This window comes from Schistocerca cancellata, chromosome 3 (genome assembly GCF_023864275.1).
Source record: "Schistocerca cancellata isolate TAMUIC-IGC-003103 chromosome 3, iqSchCanc2.1, whole genome shotgun sequence".
Lineage (NCBI taxonomy): Eukaryota > Metazoa > Arthropoda > Insecta > Orthoptera > Acrididae > Schistocerca > Schistocerca cancellata.
The window spans coordinates 326297052-326320229 of record NC_064628.1 but is presented as its reverse complement, the minus strand read 5'-3'; the positions used below and the strand labels follow the sequence as shown (position 1 = coordinate 326320229).

At 41.9% G+C, this 23178-nt stretch overlaps 1 protein-coding gene across 7 annotated transcripts in view; it reads right to left on the bottom strand.

Annotated features, from left to right (window-relative positions):
- The window catches only part of LOC126175019 (inositol polyphosphate-5-phosphatase A), a 275390-nt gene that overhangs the window by 51270 nt on the left and 200942 nt on the right, over positions 1-23178 (bottom strand). The window contains exon 14 of one of the 7 annotated variants that reach the window (XM_049921517.1): positions 6393-6430. The exons of 5 other annotated variants lie outside the window; for them this stretch is intronic. In XM_049921517.1, the coding sequence (XP_049777474.1) occupies positions 6401-6430 (30 nt within the window). In that variant the 3' untranslated portion in view covers positions 6393-6400. Of the gene's footprint in view, positions 1-6392; positions 6431-6471; positions 9680-23178 lie in introns of those variants that run through there. One more of the 7 variants, XM_049921516.1, reaches the window with a different exon arrangement.

Below are 23178 nucleotides of genomic sequence, written 5' to 3'. Positions count from 1 at the left end.
TCCCCGAGGTCGGCTTCTACCAATTTTTCCATTCGTCTGTAAAGAAGGCGCGTTAGAATTTTGCAGCCGTGACTTATTAAACTGACAGTTCGGTAATTTTCACATCTGTCACCACCTGCTTTCTTTGGGATTGGAATTATTATATTCTTCTTGAAGTCTGAAGGTTATTTCACCTGTCTCATATTTTGCTCACCAGATGGTAGAGCTTTGTCAGGACTGGCTCTCCCAAGGCTGTCAGTAGTTCTAATGGAATGTTGTCTACTCCTGGGGCCTTGTTTCGACTAAGGTCTTTCAGAGCTCTGTCGTTCCTAAATCTCTGTCTTACCATTATATAATCTATCTGAAACCTGTCAGTATCTACAGGCTTCTTCCATGTATACAGTCTTCTTTTATGATTCTTGAACCAAGTGTTAGCTATGATTAAGTTATGCTCTGTGCAAAATTCTACCAGGTGGCTTCCTCTTTCATTTCTTCCCCACAATCCATATTCACCGACTACGTTTCCTTCTCTTCCTTTTCCTACTATCGAATTCCAGTCACCCATGACTATTAAATTTTCATCTCCCTTCACTATCTGAATGATTTCTTTCATCTCATCATACGTTTCTTCAATTTCTTCGTCATCTGCAGAGCTAGTTGGCATATAAACTTGTAGTACTGTAGTAGGCATGGGCTTCGTGTCTATCTTGGCCACAATAAGTCATTCACTATGCTGTTTGTAGTAGCTTACCCGCACTCCTATTTTTTTTATTCATTATTAAACCTACTCCTGCATTACCCCTATTTGATTTTGTATTTATAATCCTGTATTCACCTGACCAAAAGTCTTGTTCCTGCTGCCACCGAACTTCGCTAATTCCCACTATATCTAACTTTAACCTACCCATTTCCCTTTTTAAATTTTCTAACCTACCTGTCCAATTAAGGGATCTGACATTCCACACTCCAATCCCTAGAACACCAGTTTTCTTTCTCCCGACGACGACGTCCTCTTGAGTAGTCCCCGCCCGGAGATCCGAATGGGGGGACTATTTTACCTCTGGAATATTTTACCCAAGAGGATGCCATCATCATTTAACCATACAGTAAAGATGCATGCCATAGCGAAAAATTAGGGCTGTAGTTTCCCCTTGTTTTCAGCCGTTCGCTGTACCAGCACAGCTAGGCCGTTTTGGTTAGTGTTACATGCCCAGATCAGTCAATCATCCAGACTGTTGCCCCTGCAACTACTGAAAAGGCTGCTGCCCCTCTTCAGGAACCACACGTTTGTCTGGCCTCTCAACAGATACCCCTCCTTTGTGGTTGCACCTACGGTACGGCTATCTGTATCGCTGAGGCATGCAAGCCTCCCCACGAATGGCAAGGTCTATGGTTTATGGAAGGGGGGGTGGGGGGGGGGGCGCAGCACTGTTATGAGTCAAGTAATATTGGATGAGACGGTACTGTTATCTGGAACCTTCTGGAATATATGTGAAATGGAATGAAAAGTTTGGAATAAAAAGAAGATAGAGTACTTGCCCACAGACCACACTGATAGATATTTATATCTATGATGGTCCTAATGAGAGGTTAACAGCATCCAAGTCGGTAAAATAGTTTAAGTGGAGAAGATTCCATTCACAGACAGTGTTTTTATCTTTTCATATGCTATGGAAACATACATAAGTGATTATTGATAACAAGATATGAAATGTTTCGACTGTAGGAGGAGATGATGAAAAACATTTTGGTGTATTTTATTTATGAACTTACTGGTGAAAAAGGAAAGAATGGAATGAGCTAATGACTACACCCTGTGACGTACATCGCATAATTGAATCAAATTGGAAATATAGCATTTTTTGGAGAAGATGATGCATTCTTCCACATAGAAACATTTAGACTAGCATGTGTGAATGTCATGAAGATTATTGTTTCAATTTTCATGATATATCATTGCTCTTGGCATGCCATTAGCATTTTCCTCTTTCTCCACTAGAAAAATATTCCATATGTCTTCTTTTACACCTTCACTTTTTTTATTTTTATTTCTTAAAACATTAAATCATCTTTTCTCCAAAATTATTACTATATTTTACAGACTATAAGACACAATTTTCTCTTCAAAAAATTGCCTCAAAAATTCAGGAGTACCTTATACTCAAAATTAATATAAAAATATCCATGGTTTGATTTAAAATGGCCATATATTCGATGCCGCGGGAAACCTATAGCTATCTGGCAATAATGGATTCAACTGGCCGCAGCAGTCACCAGTGCAATGTGCACGAGTTGTCTGGATTCACAAGCTTGCTAACACTGTCTCCCTCCTGCCCTGCCATCACAAACCCAGAACACTGTTGAGCCTATGATGCCTCACTGCAGTCTACAGTGCCAGTGAACTTCAATTGAAAGTGATCAGTGTTATCAGCAACAGTTTGTATTTTTTTTTAGTAGCTAGTTTCGTAATGGAAAGAAAATAAAATGTAGCAGCTGAGCAGCATTTCAACCCTCCACCAATAGAAAAAAAAATAAATAAATTTGCAATAGACGAGCTAGGACAGAACTGAAAAAATGAGGAAGGCTAAATGTGCAAATAGAGGATTTAATACAAAATGGTCAAAATTAGAAGATGACATCCTGAAATAGATTCCATGACACCATCAAAATGGCATTGGAATTAATACAAAAATGATTCAGATACACACTCGTAAGCTAACACTACAGTGGAACTTAACAGACTCTAAGGGTGGAGTTGGTTGGTGTTACAGTTTATGAAATCTCATGGACTTAGCGTGTGAACCAAAACAAAAATATTCAGAAAATGTCAGAAGAGTAAAAAAATATTATCTTTCCATCACTTTATTATTCACCATCGAAAGTAAAACAGTGTGGAACTAAGCCAAATAGTGAATATGGACGAAACTCCTCTGACATTTGATGTGCTGAGTAACAGAACTGTTTCCATGAAAGGTGCTAAAACTGTAACTACAAAAACAAGTGGACATGAAAAAAATGCACTACACTGTTGTCCTTTCATGTTGTGCTGACTGTACTAAACTTAATCCAATGATCATTTTCAAGTGCATAACAGTGCCAAAACCTTCTGAAATACCGCCAAGTGGTGGTGTTCATGTATGTGACAAGCTTTGGATAGATAAGGTTGGTACAAAATTATGAACTAACAGAGTGCGGGTGAGAAGGAAAGGTGCTTTATTGAAGAAGAGTTCTCTTCTTGTGCTAGATCAGTTTAGTTGTCATTAAAAAATTCTGCAAAAGAGAAACTGAGACAGGGAAAATACAGAGCTTGCTGTTACTCTGGGAGGACTTACTTCACAATTGCAACCCCTCGCTGTGTCGATAAATAAACTATTTGCAGTGTATATGAGAGAGGAATGGAGCGAATGAATGATGGATTTCACACTGAAGGGAGCTTTACAATAACCTACAATGAAACAGGTGTGTCAGTGGATAAAAAAAGTCATTGTCTAGAGTGAGAGAAGACATTATTATTAAATCTTTCAAGAAGTGCAAGCTCTTGGTGGCAGTGAAGACCATCATAGAGATGAAGAGGATAACTATGACAAATGAAGAGGAGGGGAAAAAAGGAGAGGAAAAGTTCAGATGACGATTTTCAGGGATTTTAAAGGTCACTTTGGTTTTATAAACTAAGACTTTTTTAGTCTGGCTTTGCAATCCAATAATATCAATGGTAAAAATGTTATTTTTAAAAAATGTTTAAAAATTATGGTGCATCTTATAGTCTGTAAAATACGATATCTCTCAATGCACATTATCTCCCCCATTTCTACTCTTTTCCCTTGTTTCTGTTCTACTTATCACTTACGCTTTATCGCCACAAACTTTTCCCTAAGTCATCATAATTTCTACTACTGCAGATCACCACTTTAGGTAGTGCAGTAACATGTAAAAATGACTATATGTCTACCACACCACATGAGAAACAAAATAAATAAATTATTTAAGTAACTGTTCAACTCCATCCATTGCATTCTTTGCATCACTTACATTTTCATCTCTGGATGGGGGTTAGTATTTCTTAACATTGTGTAGCATTGATGATTTACAAATTTTTGGGTTTTCAGCTGAGTTGTTATGTTTACAAAATATTTCAATAACTTTGCTAGTTGTCTTGAACAGTGTGTTCATGATTTGTTCATTCTTTTGTTACAAGTTGGACAGAATATATACAGCAGTAGTTAAATGGAAAAAAATCATTTGTATTACTAAAAAAAGTCAAAGTAAACACATGTTAAAAATTTGTGCTATGGTGTTGATGTGCCACATGATACACTGCTAAATACAAGTATTATTAAATTATGCTGTGAAACTGTGATGCGATATTACTACATACATGCTCCACAATTGTTGCATGCATAATAAAATACAAAAAGCAAATAGGACAATGGTAATATGTTTGTGGCAGACATCATTCAAATTGATGATTTACAAGTTTTTGAGTTCTCAGCCCAGTAGTTATGTTTACACATATTTCAATAACTTTGCTAGCTGTCTTGATCAGGTGCCAAGAGGAGGTTTTGCTGCTCATTGTTCACACTCTGAACTTTACACTCTCCTCATCACCTTAGTGATTGCTTCCCAGTGGTGTTAGATGATACAAGTCGTCTTATGCTCAAAGCCAACAGAAATGTTGTGCCAAAACATTAAAAAGCTATAAGCAAAGATAGTGTGTTAAGATAATACTCTGCACCAAAAAAGAAAAAATGTCTTAACTGGCACTTGTCTATGAGCAGACAGATATGGTGTGACTTAAGCAAACTGAGAGTTGGATCCCATTCTTTACGTAGACTATAGCATCTGTCCCTGCTAATTAAATTAGCTACCTCTTTAATTTCAATCCTTTCCTTTTTTAAATCATGGCAGAAATTTGTCACCTGATACACAACACTGATATCTTTTTACTTCATTCATGCGGCATTCATGAGGCAGTGTTCAGCGACAGCTGATTTAGTTGGGTGCTGAACTCAGGTGCAATATTTATGTTCTTTACATGTACAGTTCTTTCAGTTTAAAAACACCTTAGTTCTAGCTTATTGGCTTTTTAATTCTGTTGGAAGGACTGATATACATCAGAATAAACTTAAAAGTGTGTCATCTGTTGGCATGAAATGAAATATGAAGATACCAGAATTGTAGCACAGGCAAAAAAATTTCTATGGCAGAACCACAAGTGAGCCAACTGAAATTAGAGAGGCAGATAATTTAAACAGCTTTTGCTTAATTAAAGCATCAGATGTGACATTCATTTTGCTTGAATCACGTCAGAAAACAGTTCAATGCATTCACTATCTTTGTTCTTGTATACTGTATTTTGGTAAAGGATGTGGCCTTATAGCACTCTCCTTTTAGCTTTTTATGTTTTAGCATAGCCAGAGCAGTGCACAGTGTGTACCATTCCAAGTTTGGCTGGAGACTGAACAGCGAGTAACGAAATGTGTTCAACACCTGACAAAGACAGCTAGGGAAGTTGTTGAAATATCATTTGCTGATAAAATGATAACTTGGCTCCAAAACTACAACTTAGAAAACACCAATTTTGACAAGAAAGCCTGATGGATCATGTAATTCAAATTAATCTTTTTTTCATGTTATGATACTGAGGAAATATGATGAGACTATTCAGATCTATGCACTACGTACTAATACACAATTGTCTGTAATTCTCTTGTGGTCTACATTAGTGGCTCTCTTACAACTTATCATCTTTCTGCTCATATTTCGTATTCTGCTGTTCTCTAAACTATGTCAAACTAATGCCACACACACAATTTTCCATGTCTCTTTCTACATAAATTTTAAGATATTTTTCTTTCAAGTTTCATCACTATTTCATAATTATTGTTCCTGTCAGCTACTTTTAGGGAAGAAGTCACACATTTTGGTAAGAGATAATTGTGAAAATTTTGTAGAATCACTGCTCCAAATTTTTTGCTTTTGTGCTACTCTCTGAGAAATGACTCCTTTCATAATCTAGAAAGAGTTTATTTCTCAATTCTCAGTGGTTCTTTGTATAGTTAACATATTCTGCAGGAATAGACAGTACCCAACTTGATATGTGATGATGAAATTACATCTCAAAAATTAAACAAAAGATGTCAATACCTTACAGCAGATATACTTCATTATTATAGATCATGGTAAGTAAAGCCAAAGACTTTCAAATAACTATCTGCAAAATGAATACAGCAGAAGCTCCTAAAAAGATGAAAATCAAGCGAGTAGTAGTAGTAATACTAATAAATAATACAACTTGGACAGGATCTTTGGGATTTCTAACTGTATCGTCTATATCACACACGCCATGCAGCTGTGTGGAGAAACCTAGATAAAAACTAAAAGCCAGTGCTAATGAAATCCAATTTATTTGATACCTGTTTCCTTATATTAAGACAAATGACAGGTATACTGGCTGCGTGTCACAATAAAAAAATAAGAAAATGAGACAAATAATAATTAAAAACACAATTTTATTAACAGTGCACACTGGTGTTGCTCTCGGGATAATTTTATAAAATGGAACAATGATGACAGGTTTCTCTAGCAAAAAGGTAATTTTTTAGATTATATTTCTGCAGTAAGATCTAATTGCAAATCATCACCTGCAAGGCTATTCTCCAGCTCAGCTTCCAACATTATTGGCAAATTAAAAGAGTAAATAGTACAATATATAGATTACTTCAAATTACACAAATATATACATATCAAACATTTTTCTGAAGCATATTTTTATTCTTAATATTGTAAGTTCTAAAAACAAATCAAATGGCTGTTAAAAATCAAAGACTTCAATGTTATCAATAGAAAAATGGTAACACTGCATCTTGGGCTCAGTACTAGACTTTTCTTCCTTGGGAAGTACGAAGAAACCACTAATATATGCCACAGACATAGAATAATATTCTGAAATTTAGACTTTGAAGAAAACACAAGGAGTAGAATAGGATTTAAACCACGAAATTTAAATTATGCATATTGTGGATTCATTTTATTAACAGTTACATGCAGTGACATTCCATTTTCCATTTTTATGTCTTTTTGCATCTTTTTTGTTAAGTTGGAACTCTAATGCAAAAGCTACAAACTCAGAACGACCTTGTATCACTCCGTGACCTGTCAAGATCCGTAATGTTTTCAAGCATTATTTCAGGAATTTTAAATGAAATTTTCAAAGTTATTTTTGACTCGATTATCTTTTATAAATAAAAGCAAATTTGGTCAATGCATATAAATCCAGATCATGAGTTATGGACTGCGCGAAAGCCAATTACGGTTTTTCCAAATAATTCCAGGCAAATACCAGAATGATTTGTACAAGCAAGAACAGGTTCTGTCCACTAACAACAACTCCAGTATAATATTTTTATATCTAAAAGAAATTACTCAAAAAAAGTTTTGCAACAGCCTCACAATTTACACAGTTCTTCTTTCTCAATATTCTCAGTCTACAGGGGACAGTCACATACAGCCATTTGTGTAATGGGAGTAAACGTAAACCTCTACTGTAAATAAAGTTTGGTAGAGTGGTTTGTGTTTCCAACTTTGATGGAAATTTGGCTTGTAAATACATTAGAAACCTGCAAGCACCTGGCCCTTCCACGTGGCCTGCACACACAAGCATTGTGTTTATGAGAGCATGAATGCACTTTGCAAACATTGGTGGAAATTGCCGAAGATGTCTGATGCTGGCTTGCCTATCAACGGAAATGAGTGAGCTCATGCTAATGGCTACGAGGATGTAACGTGCTTGTGCACACAGCCAAATTGACACACCACGTATTCACTTGTATAAAGGCTGTGAATATGCAATGTGCTTCCCTTACAATGAATAACAAATAAAAATATTTTTTTAAAATATTATTTGTTTACACAAATATAAAAAATTGTCATTTTTGAATAAAAAGCAGTATGAATAATATATAAATATGAAATCCAATGACATTTACTGCTTCAGTTCTTTGCCATTTATTGAACAAAGTATGTTTTGTTGCTCTTAAATTAACTTTCACAGCTATTTTTTCAAACACCATATTTTCAAAGAGAAGATTGATGTATTATATCGCCTGAAATCATCTGTTTCACTATAACATTACAAGACTTTCAAATAACAATCTTCTTTGGCAAAAATTGAGGAATCATCAAATCCACTGTAGTACAAATAACTTTATTATGATTTCACTTTAACTTCAACTTCTAGATTACATTAAAAAAAAATTCTTTTTATAATTTCATTGACATTTCTTTGGGTTTTATATGTCTACATTCAAATTGTGTGTAAGATGTTGCTGCAATAATTGCATTATTGTAGAAAGGCGAGAAAGGTCTTCCAATCATCTCAACACTTTCACAATAATTAAGTTGTCAGTGCGCTGCAATATAATGAACTTTTTTTTTTTTGTACTCCGTGTCTTTCCAAAACTTTTCAATTTCAAAACTCTATGTAATTGGATTGATGCAGGTCTATACGAAAAACTAATCCATCGGAACTAATGGAGAGCTTACTCAGAACTAGCCCTACACATTTTCAGGTAACTTTGGACACCCAGTAGCCAAGAAATGTTTCACTTGACTTTAGATTTAAAGCGTGTTGATGTTAGTCATTAGAAACCACCGAGTTCTTACTTTGTTCACTCAAGTGCCGAGTCAGTTAAATTGGGTCATTTCAGAAATGTAATTGCTAAAGCTGTCCATCAGAGGAGTATTTATATGTTGCATTCATTGTACTGTAAGACATGTACAACTGTGCTCAACCAATAGGTTGGTCTGAACACCGGATTTGCTTTAATAGGCACCATGGTGTGCCCTCGATTTCCTCCCACCTCTGAACCCACTAGTGCAGTCGGTTAAGAGCAGAGCATACAGTTCAACATGCACTTCAAAATGTGGTGCAACTTGACTTGGTACTTTACTCACTGTTACAGATGAGAGAATGAATAAGTTGCAGAAAAAAAGACTAAATGACCAACTGGGAATTGAACCATTTCAACTTCCTACTATGGAACTTAACCTACTGGGCCACTGAGGCACATTTGTGAACAAACCATTAACAAGTTTTTTTAAGACATTTGCTTGAATGATCTACTTATTCAAATAATTATCTAGACAGAATTTATCTGAATAATGCCCACTTCTGCTTACCACTAAGCATTGCATTTCCTTCCTGTTTCACACCAGTACAGTTAACAGTATCAATTTAACGAGGCCTATTATTTAAAATGCTTGATTTACTCATGAGAGCTGTTTACAGTATATGGTTGCTGAACTGAATTTTTGTTAATTATTAGCTGCAGACTGAACATAAGAATTATTTCATCAGATATTCATTCACACAAATTTGTAGTTCCATAGCTAAATCAGTGACCTTCAATAACATTCAGTACTGGATTATCTTTTTAATTTTCATTATACACATACTCAGTTACTGTGGTAATATCTGATGAATCTCAGATATACAGCACACACTTTTCTATAGAAAACACAGAAAATTGACAGCTACAAAGAAATTCTAATTCTCATTGCATCCCAACTCTTGCCGAGCCCATTAGTGCTGCTACATTATGACACAGCTGTAGACTCCATGTTTCCTTGGCTGCATGGCAGTGCCCCTCAGTGAACATGCATTCACGTGATAGTGCGTGTGGAAACTGTCGGATGCAGGTTTCTGCAATGAATGCACAGTGAGTAGTAGGGAATGCTTGTCACACAGTTTCACCTTGACGACACAGTGCTCTAGGGTACATTTCAGTCTGTCAACATGCCTTGCATGGTCAATTCAAGCTTACACTGTACATGCATTATTAGTAGTTGCCTCCTGAATTGGCATAAGACATATAACTTACAGAGTAAGTGTGCATGTGCCAATTATGAACAACCAATAGCTATGAAGCATGAAGGCTTCTCAGTCAAATGAGGCACCTCTGGTATCTGTAGACACATCAGTGTTCATGCCCAGCATCAACACACACACACACACACACACACACACACACCACACACACACACAAAGAAAAAAAAGAGAGAGAGAGAGAGAGAGAGAGAGAGAGAGAGAGAGAGAGAGAGAGAGGGGAGAAAATATTGAAAAGGTAGGTAACTGATTCGATTTAACTGTTGGTTAAGTATACAAACGATTGCTGAATCTGTAGGAATTGGCAAAGAAAGCATAGCGCAAATTTCACATAACCAATTTAAATGAGAAAACATTCCACTTATACTTTGAGACACAAGACACTGATGATCTGTGTTGTAGTACCTACCTGCAGTCAACAACACTAACTGATGACCAGTATCTACATATTAGGTACCACTACAAGAATGTAACAGAACTGTGACAAACTGGGAAGGTTTTATTTTAAGTACCAGTTCTTTTTCTGCTCTATTTATTTATTTACTCGTAGTGATATATGTTACACCAAGAGCTTGTTTTGGCATTTTGCCATTATCAAGTGTACCTGTGAATATGGTATACTGGTGATGACATACTACTCCAAGACATACAAATGATCTCTCAGCCACTAAACAACTTGCACCCTAACATAAAATTCACAATGGAAATAGAGCAAAACAAACTGATAACCATTATAGATCTAAAAATAGGCAATAACTGCCACCACTGATTCAAATTACAGTATATAGAAAAACTACTATGGCTGATACTATCATAAGCAAAAACTTTTGGCCCCCGATTTCGCATAAATATGCATATTTCAAATCAATGTTTAACAGAATTTTAAATTTACCTGTCGATAATAAGGCGATACAAAATGAAATACAAATGCTACAATACAAAGTGAGACAAAATGACTTCAACCCAAAAATAGTGCTGAAATTATACGAACAGCACACAAAACCAAAAACATATGGCATTCCTAAAGAAATAATATTAAAAGGAGAAGGAAAAATCACAGATAAACTTACCTATGTTACAACATCATACATAGGCCAAATATTGGGAAAGATGAACAATTTGTTTGAGAAAACAAAAATAAAATTAGTGTTTCATATAAACAACTTAAAGGCCAAAATATGGTCAACAAAAAATAATACCTCCACATTTTCAAATCCAGAAGCCAACAAACTTTCTTGTGATGATTGCAATAAATTTTATGTAAGACAAACAGGCAGGAATTTTGGAATCAGATTTAAGGGACACATACAAAACTGTGAAAGCAACCAAGCCACATTTTACTTGCAATTAAAATGCCAAGAACATAAAGCAGAAAATATTGAAAATACCATAAAAATTGTACACAAAGTGTCCAAATGACATACAATGAACATTTTGGAGGGAAAATATCAAGAAGACATCCTCCAAGGACAAACAGATTTTAAACATAAAATATAGCTCGAAAATTTCATTTACATTATAGAAGAAAAAGGGTAAATTACCGTGATAAACACAACATAATGGAACACTCATCATTTACGTAAAAACCCCAAAATAATATCTCTAAAAAATTAAACATAATCACCAACTTCCTGCGGAAAAGAAATCCCATTGTAAAAATGGCATCGCTGGAATTGAAGCTCTCAAAAACTGTCAAAAATAACTTTACAAGATCACTCAAAAAAAAAACTCTATGCCTTTTAAAATTGTCTGCTTGTGTCTGTGTATGTGCGGATGGGTGTGTGTGTGTGTGTGTGTGTGTGTGTGTGTGTGTGTGTGTGTGTGTGTGTGTGTGTGAGTGCGCGGGCGCGCGCGCACACACACACGAGTGTATACCTGTCCTTTTTTCCCCCTAAGGTAAGTCTTTCCGCTCCCGGGATTGGAATGACTCCTTACCCTCTCCCTTAAAACCCAAATCCTTTCGTCTTTCCCTCTCCTTCCCTCTTTCCTGACGAGGCAACCGTTGGTTGCGAAAGCTAGAATTTTGTGTGTATGTTTGTGTGTCTATCGACCTGCCAGCGCTTTTGTTTGGTAAGTCTCATCATCTTTCTTTTTAAATATATTTTTCCCACGTGGTTATAATAGAAGGAAACATTCCACGAAGGAAAAATATACCTAAAAACAAAGACGATGTGACTTACCAAATGAAAGTGCTGGCAGGTCGACAGACACACAAACGAACACAAACATACAAACAAAATTCTAGCTTTCGCAAACAACGGTTGCCTCGTTAGGAAAGAGGGAAGGAGAGGGAAAGACGAAAGGATGTGGGTTTTAAGGGAGAGGGTAAGGAGTCATTCCAGTCCCGGGAGCGGAAAGACTTGCCTTATGGGGAAAGCTTGAATTTTGTGTGTATGTTTGTGTTCGTTTGTGTGTCTGTCGACCTGCCAACACTTTCATTTGGTAAGTCACATCATCTTTGTTTTTAGGTATATTTTTCCTTCATGGAATGTTTCCTTCTATTATAACTATATATATATATATATATTTAAAAAGAAAGATGATGAGACTTACCCAACAAAAGCGCTGGCAGGTCGATAGACACACAAATAAACACAAACATACACACAAAACTCTAGCTTTCGCAACCAATGGTTGCCTCGTCAGGAAAGAGGGAAGGAGAAGGAAAGACAAAAGGATTGGGTTTTAAGGGAGAGGGTAAGGAGTCATTCCAATCCCGGGAGCGGAAAGACTTACCTTAGGGGGAAAAAGGACAGGTTTACACTCGCACACACACACATATCCATCCACACATACACAGACACAAGCAGACATTTGTAAAGGCAAAGAGTTTGGGCAGAGATGTCAGTCGGGACGGAAATACAGAGGCAAAGATGATGTTGAAAGACAGGTGAGGTATGAGCGGCGGCAGATTGAAATTAGCGGAGATTGAGGCCTGGCGGATAGCGAGAAGAGAGGATATGCTGAAGGGCAAGTTCCCATCTCCGGAGTTCTGACAGGTTGGTGTTAGTGGGAAGTATCCAGATAACCCGGACGGTGTAACACTGTGCCAAGATGTGCTGGCCGTGCACCAAGGCATGTTTAGCCACAGGGTGATCCTCATTACCAACAAACACTGTCTGCTTGTGTCCATTCATGCGAATGGACAGTTTGTTGCTGGTCATTCCCACATAGAACGCTTCACAGTGTAGGCAGGTCAGTTGGTAAATCACGTGGGTGCTTTCACATGTGGCTCTGCCTTTGATCGTGTACACCTTCCGGGTTACAGGACTGGAATAGGTGGTGGTGGGAGGGTGCATGGGACAGGTTTTACACCGGGGGCGGTTACAGGGGTAGGAGCCAGAGGGTAGGGAAGGTGGTTTGGGGATTTCATAGGGATGAACTAAGAGGTTACGAAGGTTAGGTGGACGGCGGAAAGACACTCTTGGTGGAGTGGGGAGGATTTCATGAAGGATGGATCTCATTTCAGGGCAGGATTTGAGGAAGTCGTATCCCTGCTGGAGAGCCACATTCAGAATCTGATCCAGTCCCGGAAAGTATCCTGTCACAAGTGGGGCACTTTTGGGGTTCTTCTGTGGAAGGTTCCGAGTTTGAGGAGATGAGGAAGTGGCTCTGGTTATTTGCTTCTGTACCAGGTCGGGAGGGTAGTTACGGGATGCAAAAGCTGTTTTCAGGTTGTTGGTGTAATGGTTCAAGGATTCCGGACTGGAGCAGATTCGTTTGCCACGAAGACCTAGGCTGTAGGGAAGGGACCGTTTGATGTGGAATGGGTGGCAGCTGTCATAATGGAGGTACTGTTGCTTGTTGGTGGGTTTGATGTGGACGGACGTGTGAAGCTGGCCATTGGACAGGTGGAGGTCAACGTCAAGGAAAGTGGCATGGGATTTAGAGTAGGACCAGGTGAATCTGATGGAACCAAAGGAGTTGAGGTTGGAGAGGAAATTCTGGAGTTCTTCTTCACTGTGAGTCCAGATCATGAAAATGTCATCAATAAATCTGTACCAAACTTCGGGTTGGCAGGCCTGGGTAACCAAGAAGGCTTCCTCTAAGCGACCCATGAATAGGTTGGCGTACGAGGGGGCCATCCTGGTACCCATGGCTGTTCCCTTTAATTGTTGGTATGTCTGGCCTTCAAAAGTGAAGAAGTTGTGGGTCAGGATGAGGCTGGCTAAGGTAATGAGGAAAGAGGTTTTAGGTAGGGCGGCAGGTGATCGGCCTACCTAAAACCTCTTTCCTCATTACCTTAGCCAGCTTCATCCTGACCCACAACTTCTTCACTTTTGAAGGCCAGACATACCAACAATTAAAGGGAACAGCCATGGGTACCAGGATGGCCCCCTCGTACGCCAACCTATTCATGGGTCGCTTAGAGGAAGCCTTCTTGGTTACCCAGGCCTGCCAACCCGAAGTTTGGTACAGATTTATTGATGACATTTTCATGATCTGGACTCACAGTGAAGAAGAACTCCAGAATTTCCTCTCCAACCTCAACTCCTTTGGTTCCATCAGATTCACCTGGTCCTACTCTAAATCCCATGCCACTTTCCTTGACGTTGACCTCCACCTGTCCAATGGCCAGCTTCACACGTCCGTCCACATCAAACCCACCAACAAGCAACAGTACCTCCATTATGACAGCTGCCACCCATTCCACATCAAACGGTCCCTTCCCTACAGCCTAGGTCTTCGTGGCAAACGAATCTGCTCCAGTCCGGAATCCTTGAACCATTACACCAACAACCTGAAAACAGCTTTTGCATCCCGTAACTACCCTCCCGACCTGGTACAGAAGCAAATAACCAGAGCCACTTCCTCATCTCCTCAAACTCGGAACCTTCCACAGAAGAACCCCAAAAGTGCCCCACTTGTGACAGGATACTTTCCGGGACTGGATCAGATTCTGAATGTGGCTCTCCAGCAGGGATACGACTTCCTCAAATCCTGCCCTGAAATGAGATCCATCCTTCATGAAATCCTCCCCACTCCACCAAGAGTGTCTTTCCACCGTACACCTAACCTTCGTAACCTCTTAGTTCATCCCTATGAAATCCCCAAACCACCTTCCCTACCCTCTGGCTCCTACCCCTGTAACCGCCCCCGGTGTAAAACCTGTCCCATGCACCCTCCCACCTATTCCAGTCCTGTAACCCGAAAGGTGTACACGATCAAAGGCAGAGCCACGTGTGAAAGCACCCACGTGATTTACCAACTGACCTGCCTACACTGTGAAGCGTTCTATGTGGGAATGACCAGCAACAAACTGTCCTTTCGCATGAATGGACACAGGCAGACAGTGTTTGTTGGTAATGAGGATCACCCTGTGGCTAAACATGCCTTGGTGCACGGCCAGCACATCTTGGCACAGTGTTACACCGTCCGGGTTATCTGGATACTTCCCACTAACACCAACCTGTCAGAACTCCGGAGATGGGAACTTGCCCTTCAGCATATCCTCTCTTCTCGCTATCCGCCAGGCCTCAATCTCCGCTAATTTCAATCTGCCGCCGCTCATACCTCACCTGTCTTTCAACATCATCTTTGCCTCTGTATTTCCGTCCCGACTGACATCTCTGCCCAAACTCTTTGCCTTTACAAATGTCTGCTTGTGTCTGTGTATGTGTGGATGGATATGTGTGTGTGTGCGAGTGTAAACCTGTCCTTTTTCCCCCTAAGGTAAGTCTTTCCGCTCCCGGGATTGGAATGACTCCTTACCCTCTCCCTTAAAACCCAATCCTTTTGTCTTTCCTTCTCCTTCCCTCTTTCCTGACGAGGCAACCATTGGTTGCGAAAGCTAGAGTTTTGTGTGTATGTTTGTGTTTATTTGTGTGTCTATCGACCTGCCAGCGCTTTTGTTGGGTAAGTCTCATCATCTTTCTTTTTAAATATATTTTCCCACGTGGAATGTTTCCCTCTATTATATATATATATATATATATATATATATAGAGGGAAACATTCCACGTGGAAAAAATATATCTAAAAAGAAAGATGATGAGACTTACCAAACAAAAGAGCTGGCAGGTCGATAGACACACAAACATACACACAAAATTCAAGCTTTCTCAACAAATGGTTGCTTCGTCAGGAAAGAGGGAAGGAGAGGGAAAGACGAAAGGATGTGGGTTTTAAGGGAGAGGGTAAGAAGTCATTCCAGTCCCGGGAGCGGAAAGACTTACATTAGGGGGAAAAAAGCACAGGTATACACTCGCGCGCACACACACACATATCCATCCGCATATACATAGACACAAGCAGACATTTGTAAAGGCAAAGAGTTTGGGCAGAGATGTCAGTCGAGGCGGAAGTACAGAGGCAAAGATGATGTTGAAAGACAGGTGAGGTATGAGCGGCGGCAAATTGAAATTAGAAATTAGCGGAGATTGAGGCCTGGCGGATAGCGAAAAGAGAAGATATGCTGAAGGGCAAGTTCCCACCTCCGGAGTTCTGACAGGTTGGTGTTAGTGGGAAGTATCCAGATAACCCGGACAGTGTAACACTGTGCCAAGATGTGCTGGCCGTGCACCAAGGCATGTTTAGCCACAGGGTGATCCTCATTACCAACAAACACTGTCTGCCTGTGTCCATTCATGCGAATGGACAGTTTGTTGCTGGTCATTCCCACATAGAAGGCTTCACAGTGTAGGCAGGTCAGTTGGTAAATCACGTGGGTGCTTTCACACGTGGCTCTGCCTTTGATCGTGTACACCTTCCGGGTTACAGGACTGGAGTAGGTGGTGGTGGGAGGGTGTCCAATGTGTTTTGGCGGCAACACAACCACCTAAACTTTATGCACATCGTTATCTACCTACACAAGTTCACCACAGGATCAACATAGCCCAGCTCCAACCAACCCTTTTTCGCATTTTTTCACACCAGATCTCCATTTGCTTTCAACTTCACCTTTATCTCTCCCCATATATTTATTTTCATTTTCATTTCAGCCTCATGTTACACTTCCGACCTTCTAGTACCATGTCACCCTCACAACACCTCCACAACGACCCCATTAAGTTTTATTTACATTCCCTCCGCAAACATGCCTTCGCCCTAGTCAGATTACACTCCCATATTTTATTTTCTCAGGCTTGTCTGACATTTGGCATCACCCCCAAAGACCTCACACTTAAAGTTCCCATCTCTGGCTGCAACCCTTCTTTCCATCAGTCCCTATACCAGTTCCAAACTGAACAATCCATTGCCCTCACCCACCTAATCCTTCACCTACACATCCACTCAGCCAATCAACACACCCGTCAACTCCTATCCTTAATAAAAGTCCTCAATCTTTCCTCTCCCACATCCACACCGGCTGTTCAGAGCATCCTCCTACAGCCCAACTGCAAATTAAAACTGCATGCCACCCTCCACCTTAAAAAACTATCCAATCTCCTGGTTTCCCACCTCCGGAAAGGCAACTCACTCACCCTTCACAACCTTTCCAGCAAACCTCAACCTCCTCTCATTGCACACAAACCCAGTCTCTCCCATCTTCTCCATCTCCTACTTCCAGCTCCACTCCCTCCAAAACCTCAAAATTCCAATCAACGCAATCTGGAACCACAACACCCCAATTCAGTAGTTAACCTTTCCTCCAAACCTCTCTCCCAATCCGAAACCTCTGTCCTATCCAAAGGCCTCACCTTCAGCCCCACTCCCAGATTTAACCAAACAGCCCTCGTCAACGATTTACTGTCCTACACCCGTACTCTCTGCTGGAAATATCACTTTGCCACGAAGAAAAATGATCCTAATCCTACTCCTAATGATCCAACTCCCCAAGACACTATCCAAATTGAACCCTGCCTGGAACAGTTCCGTCCTCCATCACAGCGGGACCCACCTCCTCTTCCTCAAAATCACCCTCTCCTAACCTTCCACGAATTTCTCACTTCCAGCCTTGCCTCTCAATCCTTCTCCCAACATCACCACTGCTGAAGCCCAGGCTATCCGTGATCTGAAGGCTGACCAATCCATCGTCATTCTCCCGGCGGATATGGGTTCCACGACTGTGGTACCTGATCGTCGGGAGTATGTGGCTGAGGGACTGCGTCAGCTTTCAGACAACACTACTTACAAAGTTTGCCATGGTAATCCCATTCCTGATGTCCAGGCGGAGCTTCAAGGAATCCTCAGAACCTTAGGCCCCCTACAAAACCTTTCACCTGACTCCATCAACCTCCTGACCCCACCAACACCCCGCACCCCCACCTTCTACCTTCTTCCCAAAATTCACAAACCCAATCATCCCGGCCGTCCCATTGTAGCTGGTTACCAAGCCCCCACAGAACGCATCTCTGCCTACGTAGATCAACAGCTTCAACCCATTACATGCAGTCTCCCATCCTTCATCAAAGACACCAACCACTTTCTCGAACGCCTGGAATCCCTACCCAGTCTGTTACCCCCGGAAACCATCCTTGTAACCATTGATGCTACTTCCTTATACACAAATATTCCGCATGTCCAGGGCCTCGCTGCGATGGAGCACTTCCTTTCACGCCGATCACCTGCCACCCTACCTAAAATCTCTTTCCTCATTACCTTAGCCAGCTTCATCCTGACCCACAACTTCTTCACTTTCGAAGGCCAGACATACCAACAATTAAAGGGAACAGCCATGGATACCAGGATGGCCCCCCTCGTACGCCAACCTATTCATGGGTCGCTTAGAGGAAGCCTTCTTGGTTACCCAGGCCTGCCAACCCATAGTTTGGTACAGATTTATTGATGACATTTTCATGATCTGGACTCACAGTGAAGAAGAACTCCAGAATTTCCTCTCCAACCTCAACTCCTTTGGTTCCATCAGATTCACCTGGTCCCACTCCAAATCCCATGCCACTTTCCTTGACGTTGACCTCCACCTGTCCAATGGCCAGCTTCACACGTCCGTCCACATCAAACCCACCAACAAGCAACAGTACCTCCATTATGACAGCTGCCACCCATTCCACATCAAACGGTCCCTTCCCTACAGCCTAGGTCTTCGTGGCAAACGAATCTGCTCCAGTTCGGAATCCTTGAACCATTACACCAACAACCTGAAAACAGCTTTCGCATCCTGTAACTACCCTCCCGACCTGGTACAGAAGCAAATAACCAGAGCCACTTCCTCATCTCCTCAAACCCAGAACCTTCCACAGAAGAACCCCTAAAGTGCCCCACTTGTGACAGGATACTTTCCAGGACTGGATCAGATTCTGAATGTGGCTCTCCAGCAGGGATACGACTTCCTCAAATCCTGCCCTGAAATGAGATCCATCCTTCATGAAATCCTCCCCACTCCACCAAGAGTGTCTTTCCGCCGTCCACCTAACCTTCGTAACCTCTTAGTTCATCCCTATGAAATCCCCAAACATATTTACGATAGGCAATAATGTCTCTATCAACAAAACTTTCAAGTCCTGGAACAGTAGGTACTCCTGTACCTCCACATACAATGGCTACAGTAAGCCAACCATTACCATGTAAAAATGTATCATTCATATCAATACTAAAATTAAGTCTGCAACCACAGAAAACACAAGGTCCGTCGACAAGTGCGGTAGCAGCAACACTATTCACTGGTATGCAGTTCTTCTTGTCTCCAGCTGTTGTGGCGAACTCTATGTTCTCAATGGTTTTATACACTGTCTGTTTAGAGGCTCATTCGCGCTGCTGCTGCTGCACAGGCAACTGCATTGAACGCCGCCACGATGCCTTACAGGAGAATTCGTCGCCGTTCTAAACAGACAGTGTATAAAACCATCGAGAACATCGAGTTCGCCACAACAGCTGGAGACAAGAAGAACCGCATACCAGTGAAGAGTGTTGCTGCTACCGCACTTGTCGACGGACCGTGTATTTTCTGTGGTTGTAGACTTAATTTTAGTATCGACCTTAACGATACATTCTCACACGGGAATGGTTGGCTCACAGTAGCTGTTGTACGTGGTGGTAGTGGTGTACCTAGTGTTGGTGGACTTGAAAGCTTTGTTGATAGAGACATTATTGCCTATCGTACCTACCATATGGCAGAACTTGCAAATACAGACTTTGGTAAATCAGCTTAAATGTCTACTTCAGCAATGTCTCTGTATACTCGTAATAAGAGAAAAATATCTGTTAATGAGTCTGTGTTCATTTGGGTGAAAGGTAAAGGAGTATGTGAATTAGCGGAGATTGAGGCCTGGCGGATAACGAGAAGAGAGGATATACTGAAGGGCAAGTTCCCATCTGCGGAGTTCTGATAGGTTGGTGTTAGTGGGAAGTATCCAGATAACCCGGACGGTGTAACACTGTGCCAAGATGTGCTGGCCGTGCACCAATGCATGTTTAGCCACATGGTGATCCTCATTACCAACAAACACTGTCTGCCTGTGTCCATTCATGCGAATGGACAGTTTGTTGCTGGTCATTCCCACATAGAATGCATCACAGTGTAGGCAGGTCAGTTGGTAGATCACGTGGGTGCTTTCACACGTGGCTCTGCCTTTGATTGTGTACACCTTCCGGGTTACAGGACTGGAGTAGGTGGTGGTGGGAGGGTGCATGAGACAGGTTTTACACCGGGGGCGGTTACAAGGGTAGGAGCCAGAGGGTAGGGAAGGTGGTTTGGGGATTTCATAGGGATGAACTAAGAGGTTACGAAGGTTAGGTGGATGGCGGAAAGACACTCTTGGTGGAGTGGGCAGGATTTCATGAAGGATGGATCTCATTTCAGGGCAGGATTGGAGGAAGTCGTATCCCTGCTGGAGAGCCACATTCAGTGTCTGATCCAGTCCTGGGAAGTATCCTGTCACAAGTGGAGCACTTTAGGGGTTCTTCTGTGGGAGGTTCTGGGTTTGAAGGGATGAGGAAGTGGCTCTGGTTATTTGCTTCTGTACCAGGTCGGGAGGGTAGTTGCGGGATGCGAAAGCTGTTTTCAGGTTGTTGGTGTAATGGTTCAGGGATTCCGGACTGGAGTAGATTCGTTTGCCACGAAGACCTAGGCTGTAGGGAAGGGACCGTTTGATGTGGAAAGGGTGGCAGCTGTCATAATGGAAGTACTGTTGCTTGTTGGTGGGTTTGATGTGGACGGACATGTGAAGCTGGCTATTGGACAGATGGAGGTCAACGTCAAGGAAAGTGGCATGGGATTTAGAGTAGGACCAGGTGAATCTGATGGAACCAAAGGAGTTGAGGTTGGAGAGGAAATTGTGGAGTTCTTCTTCACTGTGAGTCCAGATCATGAAAATGTCATCAATAAATCTGTACCAAACTATGGGTTGGCAGGCCTGGGTAACCAAGAAGGCTTCCTCTAAGCGACCCATGAATAGGTTGGCGTACGAGGGGGCCATCCTGGTACCCATGGCTGTTCCCTTTAATTGTTGGTAGGTCTGGCCTTCACCCCCTACGGTGGGTCTTTCCGCTTCCGGGATTGGGGTGGCTACTTGCCCTCTCCCTTGGGGCCCGCATCCTTTCGTCTTTCCCTCTTTCCTGATGAGGCGGCCGTTTGTTGCGGGGGCTAGAGTTTTTTTTGTGTGTGTTTGTGTGTCTATCGACCTGCCGGCGCTTTTGTTTGGTAAGTCTCATCATCTTTGTTTTTGTAAAGAAAACACAGTCTGTTACCCCCGGAAACCATCCTTGTAACCATTGATGCCACTTCCTTATACACAAATATTCCGCATGTCCAGGGCCTCGCTGCGATGGAGCACTTCCTTTCACGCCGATCACCTGCCGCCCTACCTAAAACCTCTTTCCTCATTACCATAGCCAGCTTCATCCTGACCCACAACTTCTTCACTTTTGAAGGCCAGACATACCAACAATTAAAGGGAACAGCCATGGGTACCAGGATGGCCACCTCGTACGCCAACCTATTCATGGGTCGCTTAGAGGAAGCCTTCTTGGTTACCCAGGCCTGCCAACCCAAAGTTTGGTACAGATTTATTGATGACATTTTCATGATCTGGACTCACAGTGAAGAAGAACTCCAGAATTTCCTCTCCAACCTCAACTCCTTTGGTTCCATCAGATTCACCTGGTCCTACTCTAAATCCCATGCCACTTTCCTTGACGTTGACCTCCACCTGTCCAATGGCCAGCTTCACACGTCCGTCCACATCAAACCCACCAACAAGCAACAGTACCTCCATTATGACAGCTGCCACCCATTCCACATCAAACGGTCCCTTCCCTACAGCCTAGGTCTTCGTGGCAAACGAATCTGCTCCAGTCCGGAATCCTTGAACCATTACACCAACAACCTGAAAACAGCTTTTGCATCCCGTAACTACCCTCCCGACCTGGTACAGAAGCAAATAACCAGAGCCACTTCCTCATCTCCTCAAACCCGGAACCTTCCACAGAAGAACCCCAAAAGTGCCCCACTTGTGACAGAATACTTTCCGGGACTGGATCAGATTCTGAATGTGGCTCTCCAGCAGGGATACGACTTCCTCAAATCCTGCCCTGAAATGAGATCCATCCTTCATGAAATCCTCCCCACTCCACCTAGAGTGTCTTTCCGCCGTCCACCTAACCTTCGTAACCTCTTAGTTCATCCCTAAGAAATCCCCAAACCACCTTCCCTACCCTCTGGCTCCTACCCTTGTAACCGCCCCCGGTGTATAACCTGTCCCATGCACCCTCCCACCACCACCTATTCCAGTCCTGTTGGTTGGAGCTGGGCTATGTTGATCCTGTGGTGAACTTGTGTAGGTAGATAACGATGTGCATAAAGGTTAGGTGGTTGTGTTGCCGCCAAAACACATTGGACACCCTCCCACCACCACCTACTCCAGTCCTGTAACCCGGAAGGTGTACACGATCAAAGGCAGAGCCACGTGTGAAAGCACCCACGTGATTTACCAACTGGCCTGCCTACACTGTGAAGCCTTCTATGTGGGAATGACCAGCAACAAACTGTCCATTCGCATGAATGGACACAGGCAGACAGTGTTTGTTGGTAATGAGGATCACCCTGTGGCTAAACATGCCTTGGTGCACGGCCAGCACATCTTGGCACAGTGTTACACCGTCCGGGTTATCTGGATACTTCCCACTAACACCAACCTGTCAGAACTCCGGAGGTGGGAACTTGCCCTTCAGCATATCCTCTCTTTTCGCTATCCGCCAGGCCTCAATCTCCGCTAATTTCTAATTTCAATTTGCCGCCGCTCATACCTCACCAGCCTTTCAACAACATCTTTGCCTCTGTACTTCCGCCTCGACTGACATCTCTGCCCAAACTCTGTGCCTTTACAAATGTCTGCTTGCGTCTGTGTATATGCGGATGGATATGTGTGTGTGTGCGGTGTATACCTGTCCTTTTTTCCCCCTAAGGTAAGTCTTTC